Source organism: Fopius arisanus, unplaced genomic scaffold (assembly GCF_000806365.1).
Source record: "Fopius arisanus strain USDA-PBARC FA_bdor unplaced genomic scaffold, ASM80636v1 scaffold00021, whole genome shotgun sequence".
NCBI classification, from domain to species: Eukaryota; Metazoa; Arthropoda; class Insecta; order Hymenoptera; family Braconidae; genus Fopius; species Fopius arisanus.
Genome location: NW_011887760.1, coordinates 104,300 through 121,418, shown reverse-complemented (window position 1 = coordinate 121,418; position 17,119 = coordinate 104,300). Strand labels below are relative to the sequence as shown.

The following is a 17,119-nucleotide window of genomic DNA, read 5'->3' as shown; positions in this document are numbered from 1 at the left end:
AGCGAAAAGAAATCAAGTCTTCCTTTCAACGCGATGATTTTTTCGTAAGCACAAGTTGCCTTAAATCATTCAGTTAATGTTTGAAGGTGAAATTTTTTTTTCACACTGTACATTAGTGAGGGGTGTATTTTTTTTTAATTCTGAAAGATTTTTGTATGAAGATTTTACCAGCAAATTTTTGGCTGGAGGAAAACTTCAGCTCGTTCATTTTTTACATTACTATCGTTGTGCACAAGAGGAACTGGGAAGGACAATGCCAGATTTGAGGTGTAGAAACCTCAAATGCTCACAATTTTGTAATACTGTTTGCAGTTTTATGCGAAGTAATTAAGTGTATGTACATAATTGCAATTTATCATGTGAAAATAAGGCGAAGATGAAATAGTCATACTTGTGCATTCAAGTGAAAGGATGTAAATGAAATTGTGAAAAATGGTTTTTTTATTAAATTTTATAAAACACGAGGCAATGCACGAACTCTTGCGTTTTCGTTCGATTGAATCTCAGTTCAATTATTTTGCATCTTTCAGAACAATGGAGGATTATTGTTATGCAATTTGCAGCAGTGCCCTGTATATTGTGTTTATTACATTTTATACTTTATTCATAATAAATTCGGTATGTCAGCACTGCCTGGAAAATATTGTTTGAGTTTTTTATCCAAGATTCAACGTCATTCGCTCTACAGTTCTTGTCCATAACTGCGCAAAATAACTATATAAGTTTCATTCCAATACAAGTTTATTGTGACGAATCGTCGGTCAGGTCTCGCATGCCCACAATTTATTTTTGTAAAAATGATTATAAAACAAAGATTTATAGTATTTCCATATAATTATTTATTATAGTATCATCATAATTGAATAAATAAATCTGATAACAATTCTTTTGATTCTGCATTTTTACCACCCGATTTTTTAAAAATAAAGACTCATTTCATACGATTAATATTGAATTTCATTTTCTAGATATCAAAAACGACCGACGTATGTGGAAATATTGAAATGAAAAAATATATCTCGAAAAATCCCGCCCGTACGTATTAGAAATCCCCCTTTATGCACTAAAGAATCATAACCTGAAACATAGTTTGACATTAAAATGAGTCCTGGATGACACTTGCAGTCATGACTCTCGGATTTATTCAAAGATCTTTTATCTACCTCCACAACAGTTTCCAGAAATAGGTGAGTGCAGCACCTTCTGCAAATCACACTCCTATACCGCTAGAATCATCGAAAAGGATATGGCAAAACCTCATGACACCACAATCATCATACAAAAGCAACAAAAACTCCGAGTTTCTCCAGTCATTAACATTTTTATTGGTCTTACAGCTGCAATAACATTCTCAAGGGTACGAATATCACATTTACTATTCCTACCTTATAATTATCACACATTAATGACCATAATTAATCCGAACTTCGGACAACTCAATAAAGTAATACAACTGAAATAATATCAGTCCGTTCCACTCAATCAAGGATGAACCTCGTGACAGCTGCACTACAAACAGTAGGTCTTATATTATATATTTTTTCCCATTGTAGCGCCCTGGAATCTCTGATCATCTCATGTAATGGCCGAGGAACAACCTGATAATGACCAGAAGACGATCATTGACCTCTCCGAGGAGAATCTCTTTGAGTTACGTTGCCTGATCAAAGCCTCAGGGATAATCCTCAGTGCAAGATGTGAAGTGGGTCGTCGTCAGTTACTAGCCTTTACAACTCGTCGAATAGACGTGGGGATCTACTACCACTCAGACATCCACAACCTTCCAGTGATCAAGAGGATCCCATGGTACAGAGCCCCAAATCGAGCAATTTCTGCCCTCTGCTTCGATCCTACAGGCTCGTGGCTCCTGGCAGCGAGTACAGATGGTTCCTTGCATATTCTTCCAGCCCTGGCTCTGGTGGACGACACCCAGGTCGTCGATCATAAATGGTCCACCAAAGATGTCACCCCTATATCTGTCATTGACCTGCAGTCCTCGTACTCTCGCCCCACAGCCCTGACCTGGTGGCAAGGTGTTACTCAATCGAGTCACATCGGCGTAATTGGCACCGAAGATGGAGAGGTCGTTTTCATTAATTTGGAGAACGGCCAGTGGATTGGCTCAACACGAGTCAGGGGCTCCATATCTTCCCTGGATATCTGTCAGGACAACAGTCTCGAAATAGTTTCCCTCCTCATCACCAACAAAACACGACAGCAATGGCGATTGGTCCTGGAGCAAAGGACCAACGGATGCATCTTCTCCCTCCATAAGAGCCCCTACCACTCCAGAAATATCGAGCACGTAGAGGAAACCAAAGCCTTCCCCACCAGGTCTCGTCTCCAGGGCTTGAAGCAACTGTCAGTAGAGAAACTAGCCTCTTTAAAGCAAAAACTCGCTGAATCTCGAAATAAAAATCCCCAGACGTCAGTGTTTCGTCAGGATAGTGGCAGCAGCAGTGGTACCGATGACCCAGATCTTTCCGGAAGAAAGGACACCCTAGTAGCTCCTGAATTCCTTTCAGAAGACACTCATCTGTCTCCTCAGTACACCAGACAAGGTCAGCACTTATACACAGCTTACTGCGAGGCTACCAATCGCATCACTATCCACGGAACTGACGTCTCTGTCGTTCCTCTTCACATGTACAAAATGCCAGACATCTGCTCAGATGTTCTCCTTACTCAAAGACTCTTTTTCACAACTGGTCCCCGAAGAAGAACCCTGTGGATGATCTCCTGTCCTCTCTCTGAGGTTCGAATAGATAACTCTGAGGATTCTCATTTCAACCCCGAGTCCATAATCTCCAGGTTTCACTTTGATGACGGTAGGGAAGTAATCACCCACATCTTCAGGGCGTCAGACTACAAACTGACCACTGATGATCAAACTTCCAAGGACGATAAAAAGAAGATCTTACCCTCAAAAATTGACGATCTCAACGTTGAGGTACCGCCGGTAGACACATGTATTGTTGTCACCAACTGTGGCATCTACAAAGTCGCCCTGAGGAGGCCTTTGCTGAGTGTGTTCATGGAACTGGCACTAAAGAATAATAAGAGAGATATTGAGAAGGCTGCACGACTCGGACTAGTATTCGGTATTAATGTTCCTCAATTATTTGAATGCGCAGGGGATATTCATCTTGCCAACAGCAGATTCACGGAGGCAGCTGCACTCTATAAATTATCGAGATGCAGGCTGTTGAAGGGAGTGCTGAAAACTGCAGCGACAGGGCACACTGAGAAGCTCCTGGGCTGCCTAGGGCACTGTCTGACCCCACCAGCAGTCACTGAGCTCACCACAACGACTCGCATTCACTTATCTAATCTAACAGTTTTCGCATTCAGTGAATTAGTTCTGCGCGCATCTCCTAACGATGCCACTGGCATCTACAAAGATTTCTTACAATTTTTATCGAGGAATACGTACTACGATGAACGCTGGGTGGTGGACGTGGTAGGCCAGACATGTCTGTGGAAGGTCCTCCACCATTTAGCAACACAAAGAGGTCTCTACGCCCAAGTCCTCGATGTTCTCGTTAAGGCAGTCCAGTCCTATCCTTTATCATCGGGGTCTCCTCTCAACAGCAAATACGGACTGATGATCTGCATCAGTGAGTCCAATCTATTGCAGTCAATGCTGTCGACGCCTTTCTTAGCCAGAAGTCACATGTCTTTCGTCCTCTCAAATCTTCAAGAGTTCCAGGTGTTTGTTCTCCAGCGATTGGTCACCTTGTACGATCCCACGAGCCCCATATTTAGACCGTTGTTAGTCAAGTACAGAGCCAGGCGGAGGACAACATCGCACAGTTCACAGTCGAGTCAATGTGACTCTCTAGACTCCTCGGATATTCTCGATGAAAGTGGCTCACTAGTGGAGGAATTGATCGAAACATTTCTCTACCTATTGCTAACACTCATCAGTAAACGTTCCCCTGTTCTCAAGCATAATTCCTCTTTAGTGTCGAAAATAAATTATCCTGGAATTGAAAAGCGTCACAATATTGTGACGAATGTGAATTTCAAGAGGAGATTGTTGTCCGCAGGCTATGGACACGCAGCTCTCATTAGAAATGGAAACGTCTTCACCTGGGGATCGAGTTCTCATGGTTGTTTGGGTACTGTGCCATCGATATCGAGATACGGATCACCCCAGGCTATCACCGTCTTCAAGGCGATGGAGATGGAGGTCCTGAGTGTCTCGTGTGGACGAAATCACACACTGGCAGTTACTAATAATGGAGTTTACGCTTGGGGAGGAAGTCAATATGGACAGTTGGGTCTTGGAAGAGTTCTCCAGTGTCCCAGTCCAGAGTTAATCACTTCTCTGGCTCAGGAGGTGATCGTGGATGCTGTAGCAGGTCAGTACCATTCGGTGGCACTCACAATGGACGGAAGGGTTTTCACTTGGGGGTGGGGCGTACATGGACAGCTTGGACATGGCAACACAAAAGAAAAAAACGTCCCAACTCTGGTTGAATCTCTTCTTGGAATTGTCATAAGAACAATCGCAGCTGGACATGCTCATACTATCGTTTTATCCGATGATGGAGCTGTGTATATTTTCGGGTGCAATATTTTCGGCCAATTGGGGACTGGTAACACCACCAAATCCACGGTACCAATCCGAGTTTCTCTTCTACCAGAGCCAATTTCAGATATTGCCACGTCGTACTTTCACAATTTGGCTCTTACCACCACGAATAAACTCTACACGTGGGGGGCGAGCCCCCAGGTACTTCGTCTGCAAACACAAGCCCAGAAGAAGTCGAAGCTACTGGAATTCCAAGCAGCTGCTAAGAAATACGCGGAGAGTCTGGTGGATTTTGATCCCAGTATCGAGTCAGGAGACGAGGAGCCGACAGACATCTCCTCCATCGAGAAATTAGCCATGAAGACGGTGAATGAACGACGACAGAATTGCCCAAATGTAGCGAAAATCGTGGTGAGCCTCAGGGACATAAACTTGGGGCTTCTTGAAGAAACACAGACGCATCTGAAGCCTTCCCTCGTGGACACACAACTGGTGAATGGTAGAATAGTTCAAATATCCACCGGCTGTCATCACTCTGCTTTGTTAACGAAGGATGGAACTGTCTACACCTGGGGGAGGAATCTAGACGGTCAAATTGGAAACAGAACACGAAAGGACGTCTCCATTCCGACCCCTTTGAGCTACAACGCCGTGTCGATTCTCGCACAGGTGCCTCCAAGGAACAACTCCAGACTTCGAGCTCAGAATAACGAAGAGGATGCAAACATGAATGATACCAGAGGTGATATGATGCACCTGGGGACTGCGACATTGAGGGTGTGCTGTGGATGTGAGTTCACAGTGGCTATTCAGCCTGGCGGAGGTGTTCTAGCTTGGGGGAGCAACAGTTTGGCACAGCTGGGTCGTCCTCCAACAAAAGAGAGCGGTGGAAATGTCGCTGAGAAACTGGTGCTCATCAAGTCCTCTAAACGAGTAGTGAGGATGCCCCATGGGGCTCATGTTGCTCAGGATTCTCCCAGTTTAGTTCCCCACATTCCCACTCCGATTATAACGTACCAGAGCTATGATGTGACACCTCTCGCTGGCAGAGTGAGACCTCTTAGCCTCGTTGAAAAATCCTACGGTGATCTCACTCTTCATTATGCTCTCGAGCAATTCAATGGTATTTATGACGCTGGGAAGATCATGGAGAAGTGCGATGAGCTGGAGAATTATCAAGCGAGATCGAAGCTAGCATTGTTGGAGCACAATTACTCGATATCACTTGCTTATCAGTTGAAAACTCTCAATCCTGATAATTATAAGACTGCGCCGATGTCTTCCGTTGATGATATGACTGTGAATGGAGTGGATGGAGTGAATGGAAAGTCTGATGAGAAGGTGAGAGAGAATACAGAGCTCTTCGTCAAACAAGTGGAGAAAAATATCGTGGATTCTATGGAGGAGCATGAGACTAGGAAGAGGGTTAAGATGTCGACGAGCAAATCGTTGGATTGTATTCAATTGATCGAGCAGGAATTGCATACATTCGACTGTCAGGGGGGCTCTGAGGAGTTGTGCGAGGACGCCAGGAGTGAGGACAATGTATCATTGGATCTGACTGAGGGTGCACTCGACAACGATGTTGAGGAGATTAATCAGTCGAAGAACAGAAATGACGATTTTAATGGGGGATTGATCTCAGTTGAGCCCTCGAAATCCTCTGATCTCATGACTGCAGACGCACTGAAGATTATTAGATTCTACGTTAATGAAATCGATGAGACTGCGCACAAAATAATGCGACAAGTGCTGCAAACGACCTTTGATTTTTGGATAAAGAATAAATTGGATATGGAAGTCCTCGAGGGATTATTTTTAGAGAATTCAAACAAGTTGTTCTATCCCCTGGGATTGCTGCTGTTTTGTAATCATGACGTTGAGGCATCGAGTCCCAAAATCATGGATCATGTGTCAGCTAAATTTAGTCTACAGGTCTGCACGTTGATACTTCGTCATATCGACGAGGGAAAACCCAGTCTCGAGTACATCGAGCTATTTTCCATGCTCATGGACAGGAGCTATGATCCTCCTATCACTGGGTATTTGAGCTCCAGGGAGAGTAAGACCCCTGGGGAGATGATGGAGGACATCATCAGCACAATATCTTCCAAATCCAGTGATCCCAGACCTTTCATTCATATTAAGGATCCAGAGGCTGTTTCGCAATTTCTAGAGTCGGATGAGGACACCATTGTCTTCACATGTGGTCATCATTTCTCAATGTCTATTTATCAATCTGAGGTACTACCGAATATGGAGGCTGAATTACTTGTTGCACAGCCACTACCACTACCTTGCACAGCGCAGGTATTAGGTAATATGCTTAGTCGTGTTTGTAAAATAGATATATTGTGCCCTCGGTGCGTCCCACGGGCGATACAAACAGCCGCCAAAACTGTCATGGAGAGATAATTATTCTTATGTGATTCATCGGGAGAGATATTGAATGACCATTTTTTTGTCGATGCGTAATGATGCGTAATGATGCGTAATGGAAATATTTTTCTGTTTTCGTGCAATGAATTCTTGAGTTGGCTGATTTCAATGTCTATTGATTTAAATTTGTGATCTTTTGGAGGAATTTTGATGATTATTTTTTTCTATCTTTCATTAGTCTGCGCACTTTTATGGTAATGTTTATTCTTTAATTTAGCACGGGAGAGGAGTTTTTACAGTCATTCTAAAATTTTGTTAGACGTTTACATGAATATGGTGAACTACTTAGACGTAATGGAACTAATAATACCACGGAATTGTTATTATTGAAATTTGTTAGATATGTGCAATGAATTAATTAACGAGTTATTGAAATTGTTATCATTTCACTGACAATTCCAATGTGTTTTAAACTTTTATTGTAATTAAATCCACCTCAACTAATGATCCATGGGTATTACTAATACGTACTAGTCAACGGTTTTTCAACGGTAATCATTAACGATTATTGTTGATGTTTGTATTATTCTAGTAAATGAAAAAGAATCACAAATATATCGCAAGTGAATTAATGTCGAACTAACGAAATTGAATTGTAACAAAGTTAAGAACCATTAATTTAAAAAATGTAGGTGAAAATTTATTCAATTAGAGGAGAGGAGAGAGACATTGTGATGATACCGAGTACGAGAGGAAATATTTAGGCAGAATAATAAGAAATAAAACTTCAAAATCAATAAAAATTTATGTACAAAATTAAGTCTATTCAACAGACTCAATTATACAAAGTACTATTATTCCACGTGATTATCAATCACCTAGTTAATTCGTTCTTTTTTTCGCTGTTGCCTTCAAGTTATTAACATTTTTTAATATTTCATCTTCATGACTAAGAGAATTAATTCTATGGGTGTAACCAGCAAGTTGAACTTTCTCATTCTTCATTTAACTCGTTTCTTCTTTTTTTTTTTTCGGGGTTCGTTGAGAGGATTTTAATGGGAAGGGGTGGAGCATTATTTTGCTGAGTAGTGAGAGCCGATGTTAGAGGGTGGACCTCGGTGATGATGATGATGGTGCTTGTGACCTGGACCCGAGTATCTGCTTCCTGGACGTGAGTGAACAATCGCATAGTGATCGCTGTTTGTTGATATCGATCGCGTCGAGTTCATCGTCGATCCACCTGACGGATAGCCCGGTTTACCGTTCAGGGAGTATCTGAAATAAACGTTAACCATAGCCCAATAAACAGCAATTGCTTTTTGTCGCCATCGATTCGGGATATTCAAATAATTTTTACCACTGTTTGCCCACCGTTTGCACCTGAAGAAATTATTCCAATGAATCTCAATGAGTGAAAGCTCTAAAAACCGGTGAAAAAAAAAATTGCCACGGTACGTGGATATCCCGAAATGGCCCTTATAAATCATTGGAATGGGCGATATAAAAACAAGTATCAATTCCATCAAAAAATTTACTCCACGCAATCGATGACTTTTTCCAATTTCCATTGCATCCTCAAATAGTAAAAATAGCTAGTGCAGTTACTCGCACCAGATTGCAATGAATACACTGGTATACATGAATAAAACTGTTATCTCGAAATAAAAGATCATAGGTATCCCCAGTTGATCCTATAAAGGTAAATTCTGGTTCATCTTAAAGCACGAGACTGTGATAGGAATAATTCAGTGAATCGTTGAACCGTTATGGTATGCGGTTATACGCGAACCTTGGCGGATCTGCAGAGGCGTGTCCGCACTACGTGGATAACATGTATACAGCGTTGAGGATCAATTGACCGTGCACCTATTCTGACTCATAATTAATTTCTCCTTGTTTTCGCAGTATCTCTATAACTGCGCTACAATCCAGGCGAATCGAAATCCCCACAACTATAAATTTCCATTGATCGTTTTTCCATTGCATAAAATAATATCAGTCCATGAAAATTTTATGTGATAGGAAATTTCGGATTTAACGAATCCAATGATTCAATCTTAAAACAAAAAGGAGGAAATAAATTGAACAAACCTAGAGCCATACTGTGATCCTGGCCAACTGCGATATGGATCGTAATCTTCGATTATCGATGGCTCTTTCTCAATTATTTCCGTACGTGCACAGCTGCATGACATGGCTGAGCAGAGGAATATATTTATTATGAGCATTATCAAAAAGAGAATGCCAAAGGCTATGGCGAGCCATAAAAGCCACAAGGGGTGGATCGTCTCGGTGCCAACAGCCAGTGAACCTGCAAATCATTTTTTTTTAATTATCCAGTCATCCATAGGAATATTAAACGTGACAGGAATTGAGATTGAAGGAGACTTACGAGGCGTTTCACCAGGCATAAGGATGAATACACTGGTACCAACGAGGAGGGAACTCTCTTCGGCACCCACTGGCTCATCTCTACCCTTCAGACTTGATGATGGAGGATCTCCCTCGCATACGGGCACCCCACAGCTTCCTGTTTGTCCAAAGCATGATATATTGGTAATTGGGTATTCTGGGGACTTTCCCGAGTGATTATAATAGTGCGGGTTCGTTAGGAGATTGTGGGTAACTAGTGAAGAATATTATTGGGGGAATTGATGCTCCACTTGCCGCGGTATACCGGTTTAGAATGTACAGGGTTGGTTTGCTTGTGTTTCAAAGAGGTTCTCACATTCTCTATTGATGACTCTCTTCCTTTTGGTTTTGTTATTCTCAGAGGTGACGCCAATTCACCTCAGTAGGTGTCTATCAGGAGGAATACTCAGTGAAAAGTTCCCGGAATTTTCTCATTTTCAGAAATTTTTGAAAAAAAAATGAATATTTACTCTGTGAATAAAATTTGGTTACCGAGATTTTTTGACCGATCACCATTTAATTAAATTATTTTGATATTTCAGTAGTCAAGCGGTCAGATATACGTCAGTTTGTGGTAAATGACTCCTTTTCATGAGTTTATTAGTGTAGGAAATGATTTTTTGGGAAGAAAAAGAACTTGGGGGGATGTGTAATAATTACCTCTGCAGACAGCGACATTACACTGCAGATGCACCTGATCATGATCAGTAAGTTTGAACATAGTGATGATGGTAGCATCTGCTATTCCTGTCTTTTTATCATAAGTAAATTTGGTGATTCCCCTGGTGAGAGTGGGACAGCCTCGATCGTCGCTGAGGTAAACTGGATCTCTCGTTGCGCTGAATACAAAGCAAGACTTCACTCTCATCCCAAAGAATCCTGAACAAATTAAGAGAACCATTGAACAATGGGCGAGTTATCAAGACGTGTAATTGATCAATCATCGGGTAAAATATCAATGGCATATCCGGATACTATGGGTGCATTCCTGTGGAACGGGTGATCGTTTCAGACAGACGGGAGGGATTTTCAGGCGCAACGGTGCGCACTGGGATGATAATGAGCAAAAGTTACGAACCATCGGGCCGCGATATTTCCGCCCGCAGTGTGTAGTTGTGACTGAATACTGCCTCCTTCACACGACGACCATCATTATCCAGAATCGACAATGATACCGTTGATGTCTCGTTCCTTTAGAAATAAAAAAGTTAATCACAAATTCAATTGCATGTATCGTCTTTCCCAATACAGTGCACTGTTGAAAAATTATATTTTTAAATTTTAACAATTCTTCATCAACGAATCATTTAATTAAAATGCAAGCAATAATTCCTCTGAATTTAACAATAAAAATCCACTTTTCTGTAATTTTCCAAATAAGTGACAAATTTAGTGAGCGTTTCAATTGTCATCTTTCCCTGAATTTTCCCCACTTTCGAATTTTTTTAAGAATTAATAATTGATTTTGAGGAGACGGAATTTGAGAATTACCCGAATTCTACATAAATTCCATATTATTGTGTAAATTTAAATGTGAAGTGTAATTTTTCAAGAGTGAAAATCCCGATTGTTTAATTAATCCGAGCTATAAGTTGGTATAATTACTTGGAATTTGGGAATCCAGCTTTGCCACAAGTAATGACGTAGAACTTGTCATCAGCGAGTTCCAGAGTCTTGTGTATTCTGACAACAATTTGGAGGGATCTCTCATCGGTATGCTGTGAGGGCATTGATCAAATGGTTAATAAATAATTGCTTATTTCTCCACCCTCGAGTCAGTGTGATTTATGTACTAACGTTATTAACATGCACGCCACAGTAATCGGGTGCTCCCTGCTGCGCTAAAAGATTAATCCCGAGAGTGGCCTGTTTGGAGCCATTTCCAACAACCATGCACGGTGGCATCCTTTTGTCCTTTGCATGAACAGCACCAACAAAACTCTCATTCAGATTAACGCGTATTGTCATGAATCCAGCTTTGCAAGTCGCCGTCACCGTCGGCTGGAAGTCCGTATCCAACAGTTGGCCACTGACCTGGAACTGCAATTTCGTGTTACAATGACAATCAGATTGTACTGAAAAATAACATTGTCGATTGATTCATGTCGCTGTTGTTTTTGCGGGTATCACTGACTCGTCACATATTCATCAACATTATACAGAGAATTTATTGTGGAAATTTATCAGAACGATCAACAATAAATCTCCCTAGATATATCAAAGTTTCCCATAAAGATTTCACTTTATCATTTTTATTTGCGCGCCTGTTGATTATTCTCCATTAATTCGATATCATAAAGCAAAACGCTTGCGTTTAAATGTTCAACGAAATATTATATACTGATGAAATAAAACAAGGCTTCAATCCACAGGAAAAGATTCAACGCAGAAACTCTAAAATTGCCGATTTATTATTCTGTTGCTCGATTCTCTGTTCATCGCAGAGGAAATCCCAACTTCCTGAATAATTTACGGTACAATTACATAATTCCAAATAAAGACCTGAAACTCCAGCGGTCTATCATCATACAAATCCTACAAACCAGCCGCCAATAAATATCAGCTTTCTAAAGTTTATTAAACGTGCGAGTGATATCTAAACATTAATCAAAAATTCTCAATCGACATATTTTCGTGAAACATGCATTACAACTCCCTTATCACCAATCCGATAATATAAATCCCGTGTTGGGACCGGTTTGCAAGTTGCATTTTGTCGCGTTGAGTTGTCCAACGAGAAAAAGGTGGGGATGGAGACTTGTCAACCCACGCACAACTTTCAATTTCATGCCGGCCCCAGAAGAGCTACCCAACCCACTTCTTATCCTCGATGATATTATATATGGTGATACATAGTAGTATTTCTTATCCCCGATGATATTATGATGATGGAGGCCCAGGCGTGGCATTCAGGATTAGCCGCGAGACCATGTTTTTTCCATTGGTCTGAAACTTTCGATTGATTAAGACGATTAATTCACATTCACGAAAGCATAACAGAGGAAGATGTGCTGATGAGAGTGCACATCAGGATGACTACAGTCGACAATTACCTTGTGGTGTACCAAGCGTAACCGTCGGCTTTATCGTACATGCCGAGAACAAGAGGTTTATCATCATTTCAGAGAAAGCGAGGTTTTTCAAACCAAATGTTCTCGAGGAAAATTGCTGTTTGGGAGAATTCGGCTCAAGGTGAAACTCCCAGAAAGAACATTGAACCCACTCACAGATGATGGAGGTATTTATATCTCATAATTCATTTGAAATTGAATAATTCATTGTAGGATTTTCAGTGAGTGACTTCCCAGTCGGTTATAATTTCAAGTGATGAAATAAAATCACTCAGCAGGTGATCGAGGGAGTTTGGAGATTTTATATTGAAGATGAGTGATTGGAAAAAATTCTCATTGTTATCAGTGTATTATTATCTCTTCAACCCATCAACATGGATTTTTTTTTAATCAAAAATAACTGGAGGAAATTGCTCCCACAGGGAGAAATGTGGATCAAGGTGGAGCTCCGGGGATATTGAACCGACGGAAATCTTGATGAAAATATAACGTCTTTCGTTTCGTAATCGTTCATGATTGGATAAGTCATTCCACTATTTTATCTCTGTGGAACTACCCATTGGTGAATTACGAGGTGGAGAAAAAATTGTGGAAAAAATCACTCAGCTCGTGAGGCCAGAACATTAATTTCAATATCTCCAATTGAGGTGGAATAATTGCGAAAAATTCCATCGTCGTTACTGTATTATTGACAATCCTATTGCCCTATTCCATCGAGTCACTCTTTTTTCATCTCAGTAATTGAATAATTTATTGCATAATTTTTTCAGGGAAACTCCTCCTTCAGAAGTCATAACTCAAGGTAGCAGCTCGATAAAAAAAAACACTCAATGAGGAAAGAAAATGAATGCTAATATGTGCCATCGACGGAGAATATCAAGAAAATTCCCTGGTAATCATCATCATCAGTCTATTATCCACTGATAATCTCCACAATTCTCTCCACAGGAAAAAACTAGACTATCCCAGACAACTTCACCCCCAACAAAAACCCACTCTCACCTCCTACGTAATCACAGCGAATGCTTATTAACCAAAATGACAAGAGTTCTCGCCGCAGCAATTTGTGTGATCCACTTTTTTATATCAATTCCCAGAGTACTCGCACCTTCACCGACTCATTCATTCAATTCGTCACTGGTGCGAGCATGAGTCTGCAATAGATTTGCCCTCTCATCCCCCGACATTTCTCCCTTTTTTTTTCATTTTTTTTGGCACGTGCTCGTGGCTTTATCAAACCGAGGCGAAAGTGAATTACATTAAATTACTGTTGTTGCGTGTAAGTTGAAAATGAAGGTTCGAGGCCAAGATCGCGGCATCGATTGGTTGTTTGAACAGGTGAGAATTGCGCGATTGAAGAGAAATAAAAATGGTATGAGAACGTAAAAGAGAAAAAAAAATACGATTGTAACAGGGGATAAAAATAAGTACAGGTTTTATGGTGATTTTAAAGTGGCGAAGGGCCAATGGTAGATCTCCTTCGCTTAACCAACATGAAATATAGACGAAATGTGGCTGAAGGGGTTGTTAACCTTGTTGGATACAACCAGAGAACCACTTCGATATTGCCTTTAGCATCGTGGTAAGGATGGTAACCCTTCGTGACTGTACATTCGAGACAAAAAAAGATAGTGAAAAAGATTCAAAGAGTCATTGCACCCTTTGGTTCAAAGGTGTAGTCGAGGATTCGCCTCCTATTCATGCGGATAATACTCATATACGTACGTTTCTTTTCTCACTAGCCTTTTTTTTACCTGTCGCTTATGTTTTTCATTTTTTTTTCTTCAAATCATTTTTCATTTTCTCTCCTTGAGGTTTCTCAAAAGAGCGAAAGTCTGTCTCCACTCAGTCTCAAACTGGTTTTGGTGATGCATTCCCATAAAAGGGTAGACCCCACTGCTAAATACGAATTGCATGTTGGCCCGCAAAACGACAGAGACGATCAACTGGTAAAACCATTTTTGCTGGTTACAAGGGAGGGGAACTCGGATTTTACGACGTGTGTGCGATATTGCATTCTCCTCTGTACGATGAGGAGTACTGGATCATAAATCTCGGAGCGAGACGTTCAACAATCTCAAAACGAGTATTCGAGAGGGTTTACCTAACAAAAGCCTCAGGGATTCTTTTTCAAAAGTAATTAATAAAAATAAATGGTGGGAGAAAATCCCTGGAGATTGCCTGCGGCTGTGGACTATTTCGAAATTGTTCTTTACCATTTGTTCATTCGCATTGAATGATTTTTCCTCCAATGCATAAAATTGGAGAAAGTTTTTCGGAAATACCTTCGAACCTAAGGGAGATAGCAAAATTAATAAGATAACATTTTCTTTGGGTTTCAATTAGCTCTACAAAAAAGATACTAATAAAAATTTGGCTATCTCCCTCGAGTTCGGAGATAATTCCGAAAAACTCACTGAAGAGATGAATTAACTTGCCTCGCTCCACCTCTTCGGCGCAAACCCCTTTTTCCCGTGAGACAGAAAAAAAAATTGCACATTTTCATCGCATTATTTTCCAATTAATTACGCAATTTTTCACTGAGGAATGAAGACGACACAGACCAACAATTTATTTCGAAAAAGAATAAAAATAACAAAAAGTCTCACGTTCCAAATTCTCGGTAAATGATACGTTCCTTTGCCTGAGACCGAATAATTCCTACACCGCGATGCATCTCAAGGCGAACGACATAGCCGTATGTCACGGTGGTACAAAACGAGCTATAGTTTTCTCCAGAGTTGAGTAAAAACAGAGACAAATAACCGCGCGAAAAAATGCAAATGAAACTAAAAGAAAAAAAGCCCACTGAAAGAACCAACGTCTCGTAGGCTGACACAATCAGTGGGCGGTGTCAGGGTGTCCATGAGGTGTCCTCACTTCACTTTGTACTCAATTTACAGTATATATAATCATGTAATCGCCCCACGTGCGCGTAACAGTATCTCTCAATAAGAAGCCCCTCGAGACAAAAAAAAACCGCAGCATTTCTCTTCCTTTCTCTTCTCGTAAACCCAAACAAACAGATCCGTAGTTTCCAACATCTTCAAGCCTACTACAGAACAATAACAATTCCATCTCAAAATGGTTAACGATTCCATTAGCATTTTTAATCACGTAAAAAGCATCACGACCGCGCCCCAAAGAGCTCCGGCATCTCGCTGTCCAGGAATGCAGCATCTTCCCGTGACTAATCCCCTTCGACAGTTCAAATAAACAAATTCATCATTGAAAAAATTGCGTAAAGACTTCTATTAGATAATCCCTCATGCTGAACTCGTCTCAAACCTGTTATTTTTTTTTTCACTTGAAAACGTGGATTTTCTGCTGAGATTGCAAACTTGGAGGTGATCTTCCTGAATTAAGCTCGCAATATTTTCAGAGACCTGAGTTGTGAACTGAATTTTTATTTAAATTTTCATCTGATTTCTGATGAAAAAAAGGTCCTGCAATTTGAATGCTCTCTAAAATACTGATATTTTTTTCTGTCTTACCTGTTGGAGACTCAGCAAGAAGAGCAACCACCACATGTTCCTGATAAACTCACTAAATCCTGTGCGATGCATTGTCATGTTGAACCTCATTCTGGTGTTTCCACTGTAAACTTGTCTCAATCACACTTGTTGACTAGTTACTTCAGGGAAAAACTCAATTGTTCATTCACTGGTGATGATTAAGACTGTCTTATCACGTTACATTGCGATCAATGTGTGAGCACTTGGTCGTCATGACGTTGGAGAATCATTAGAACATTGGTGTGTAAAGTGAAAATAATTTAAAACGCAATTTCGGAGCACCTGAGGATTCACGGTGGTATAAGAGCACAAGCCGAGTGGAGTTTCAGTTGTGCGGGCTCTCAGATGTGTTGGGAATACCTGACGTTTGGAGAGGGGCCTTACTACTCAGGCCACTTTCAGGGGACTAGGGCCCCCACCACTATCGAAACGTGCGTTTTACTTCAAGTCCTGAGAGTGGGGGGAGCGACTCCAGAGATTCCGAAGACGATTCCCGCTATCCATGCGTTCATGTCTCCGGTTTTTCAGATGATGGAATTTCAATGGAGAAAGGCTCTCCAAATTACATTGGGCTTTACCTGATTGTGGTGAACCACTTGGTGGAGACACCTGTCGGTGGAAAATTTGGAGAACAATATAATGAAGATTATCTGGAGAGGAATGGCTCTTTGGCTGTTGGTAAGATCAAGGAGTTCAATAAGTTCTTATTTGGTCAAGATTTGAATGGTGATTACTGCTGGATTTTCGCAAAAGGATTGCATTCATGTTGCTGGTTTTTAGATGAGGGAATTTCAATGGGGAGAGGCACTCCACGTTAACTGATTGTTGTGAACCACTTGGTGGAGACACCTGTTGGTGGAGAACTTGGAGAACACCAATAATTGAAGATTACCTGGGGAGCGATGTGTCGTTGGCTGTTGGTAAGACCAAAGGATTCAAGAATCGTTGGTAAAGTATTAATGCTTCTCTCAGTTCAAATTTTTTTTATTATTGAACACTTAGAATTGAAATGTAAAATAATGTTATAATCAAATTTTTTTTCTCTGTATGTTATTGAGATTTTAAATAGGAAATTAAGTATTTTGCAATTATAAATAAAGCAATTGTCATGAAGTGATAAAATGAAATGAGTAAGTTATCTATTCGGTGATTTTTTGAGAATATGTCTGAAGTTACAGGAGATAGTGAAATATTTCTCGAAATTT

General features: G+C 40.7%; 2 protein-coding genes across 3 annotated transcripts; one reads left to right on the top strand and one right to left on the bottom strand.

The window, feature by feature from the left end:
• The first annotated feature begins 1,083 nt into the window (after positions 1-1,083).
• ca (claret) lies at positions 1,084-7,345 on the top strand. Of its 2 annotated transcripts, none has more exons than XM_011301244.1 (2): positions 1,084-1,187; positions 1,554-7,345. In XM_011301244.1, exon 2 carries the CDS (start codon positions 1,583-1,585, stop codon positions 6,950-6,952), a length of 5,370 nt encoding a protein of 1,789 aa, XP_011299546.1. In that variant the 5' UTR covers positions 1,084-1,187; positions 1,554-1,582; the 3' UTR covers positions 6,953-7,345. The 2 variants fall into 2 exon arrangements, with proteins under 2 accessions (XP_011299546.1, XP_011299545.1); XM_011301243.1 differs by having other exon boundaries at positions 1,084-1,357.
• Positions 7,346-7,702: 357 nt separating this feature from the next.
• LOC105264400 (uncharacterized) lies at positions 7,703-16,402 on the bottom strand. Its single transcript, XM_011301241.1, has 8 exons — positions 15,894-16,402; positions 11,126-11,368; positions 10,934-11,046; positions 10,407-10,519; positions 9,989-10,207; positions 9,309-9,446; positions 9,008-9,227; positions 7,703-8,191 (listed from the first exon to the last, which is right to left on the bottom strand). The coding sequence occupies exons 1-8, from the start codon at positions 15,981-15,983 to the stop codon at positions 7,990-7,992; spliced, it is 1,338 nt and encodes a 445-aa protein (XP_011299543.1). The 5' UTR covers positions 15,984-16,402; the 3' UTR covers positions 7,703-7,989.
• Between the last annotated feature and the right edge of the window lie 717 nt (positions 16,403-17,119).

What these genes read in the sequence shown, in the direction of transcription:
- ca (XM_011301244.1), top strand. Translation starts at nt 1,583, where the DNA reads ATGGCCGAGGAACAACCTGATAATGACCAGAAGACGATCATTGACCTC.
- LOC105264400 (XM_011301241.1), bottom strand. Translation starts at nt 15,983, where the DNA reads ATGAGGTTCAACATGACAATGCATCGCACAGGATTTAGTGAGTTTATC. An exon ending in TCTTGCTGAGTCTCCAACAG is followed by an intron (nt 11,369 to 15,893) that starts GTAAGACAGAAA and finishes ACGAAATTGCAG; the next exon opens with TTCCAGGTCAGTGGCCAACT. An exon ending in GCTGGATTCCCAAATTCCAA is followed by an intron (nt 10,520 to 10,933) that starts GTAATTATACCA and finishes TTATTTCTAAAG; the next exon opens with GAACGAGACATCAACGGTAT.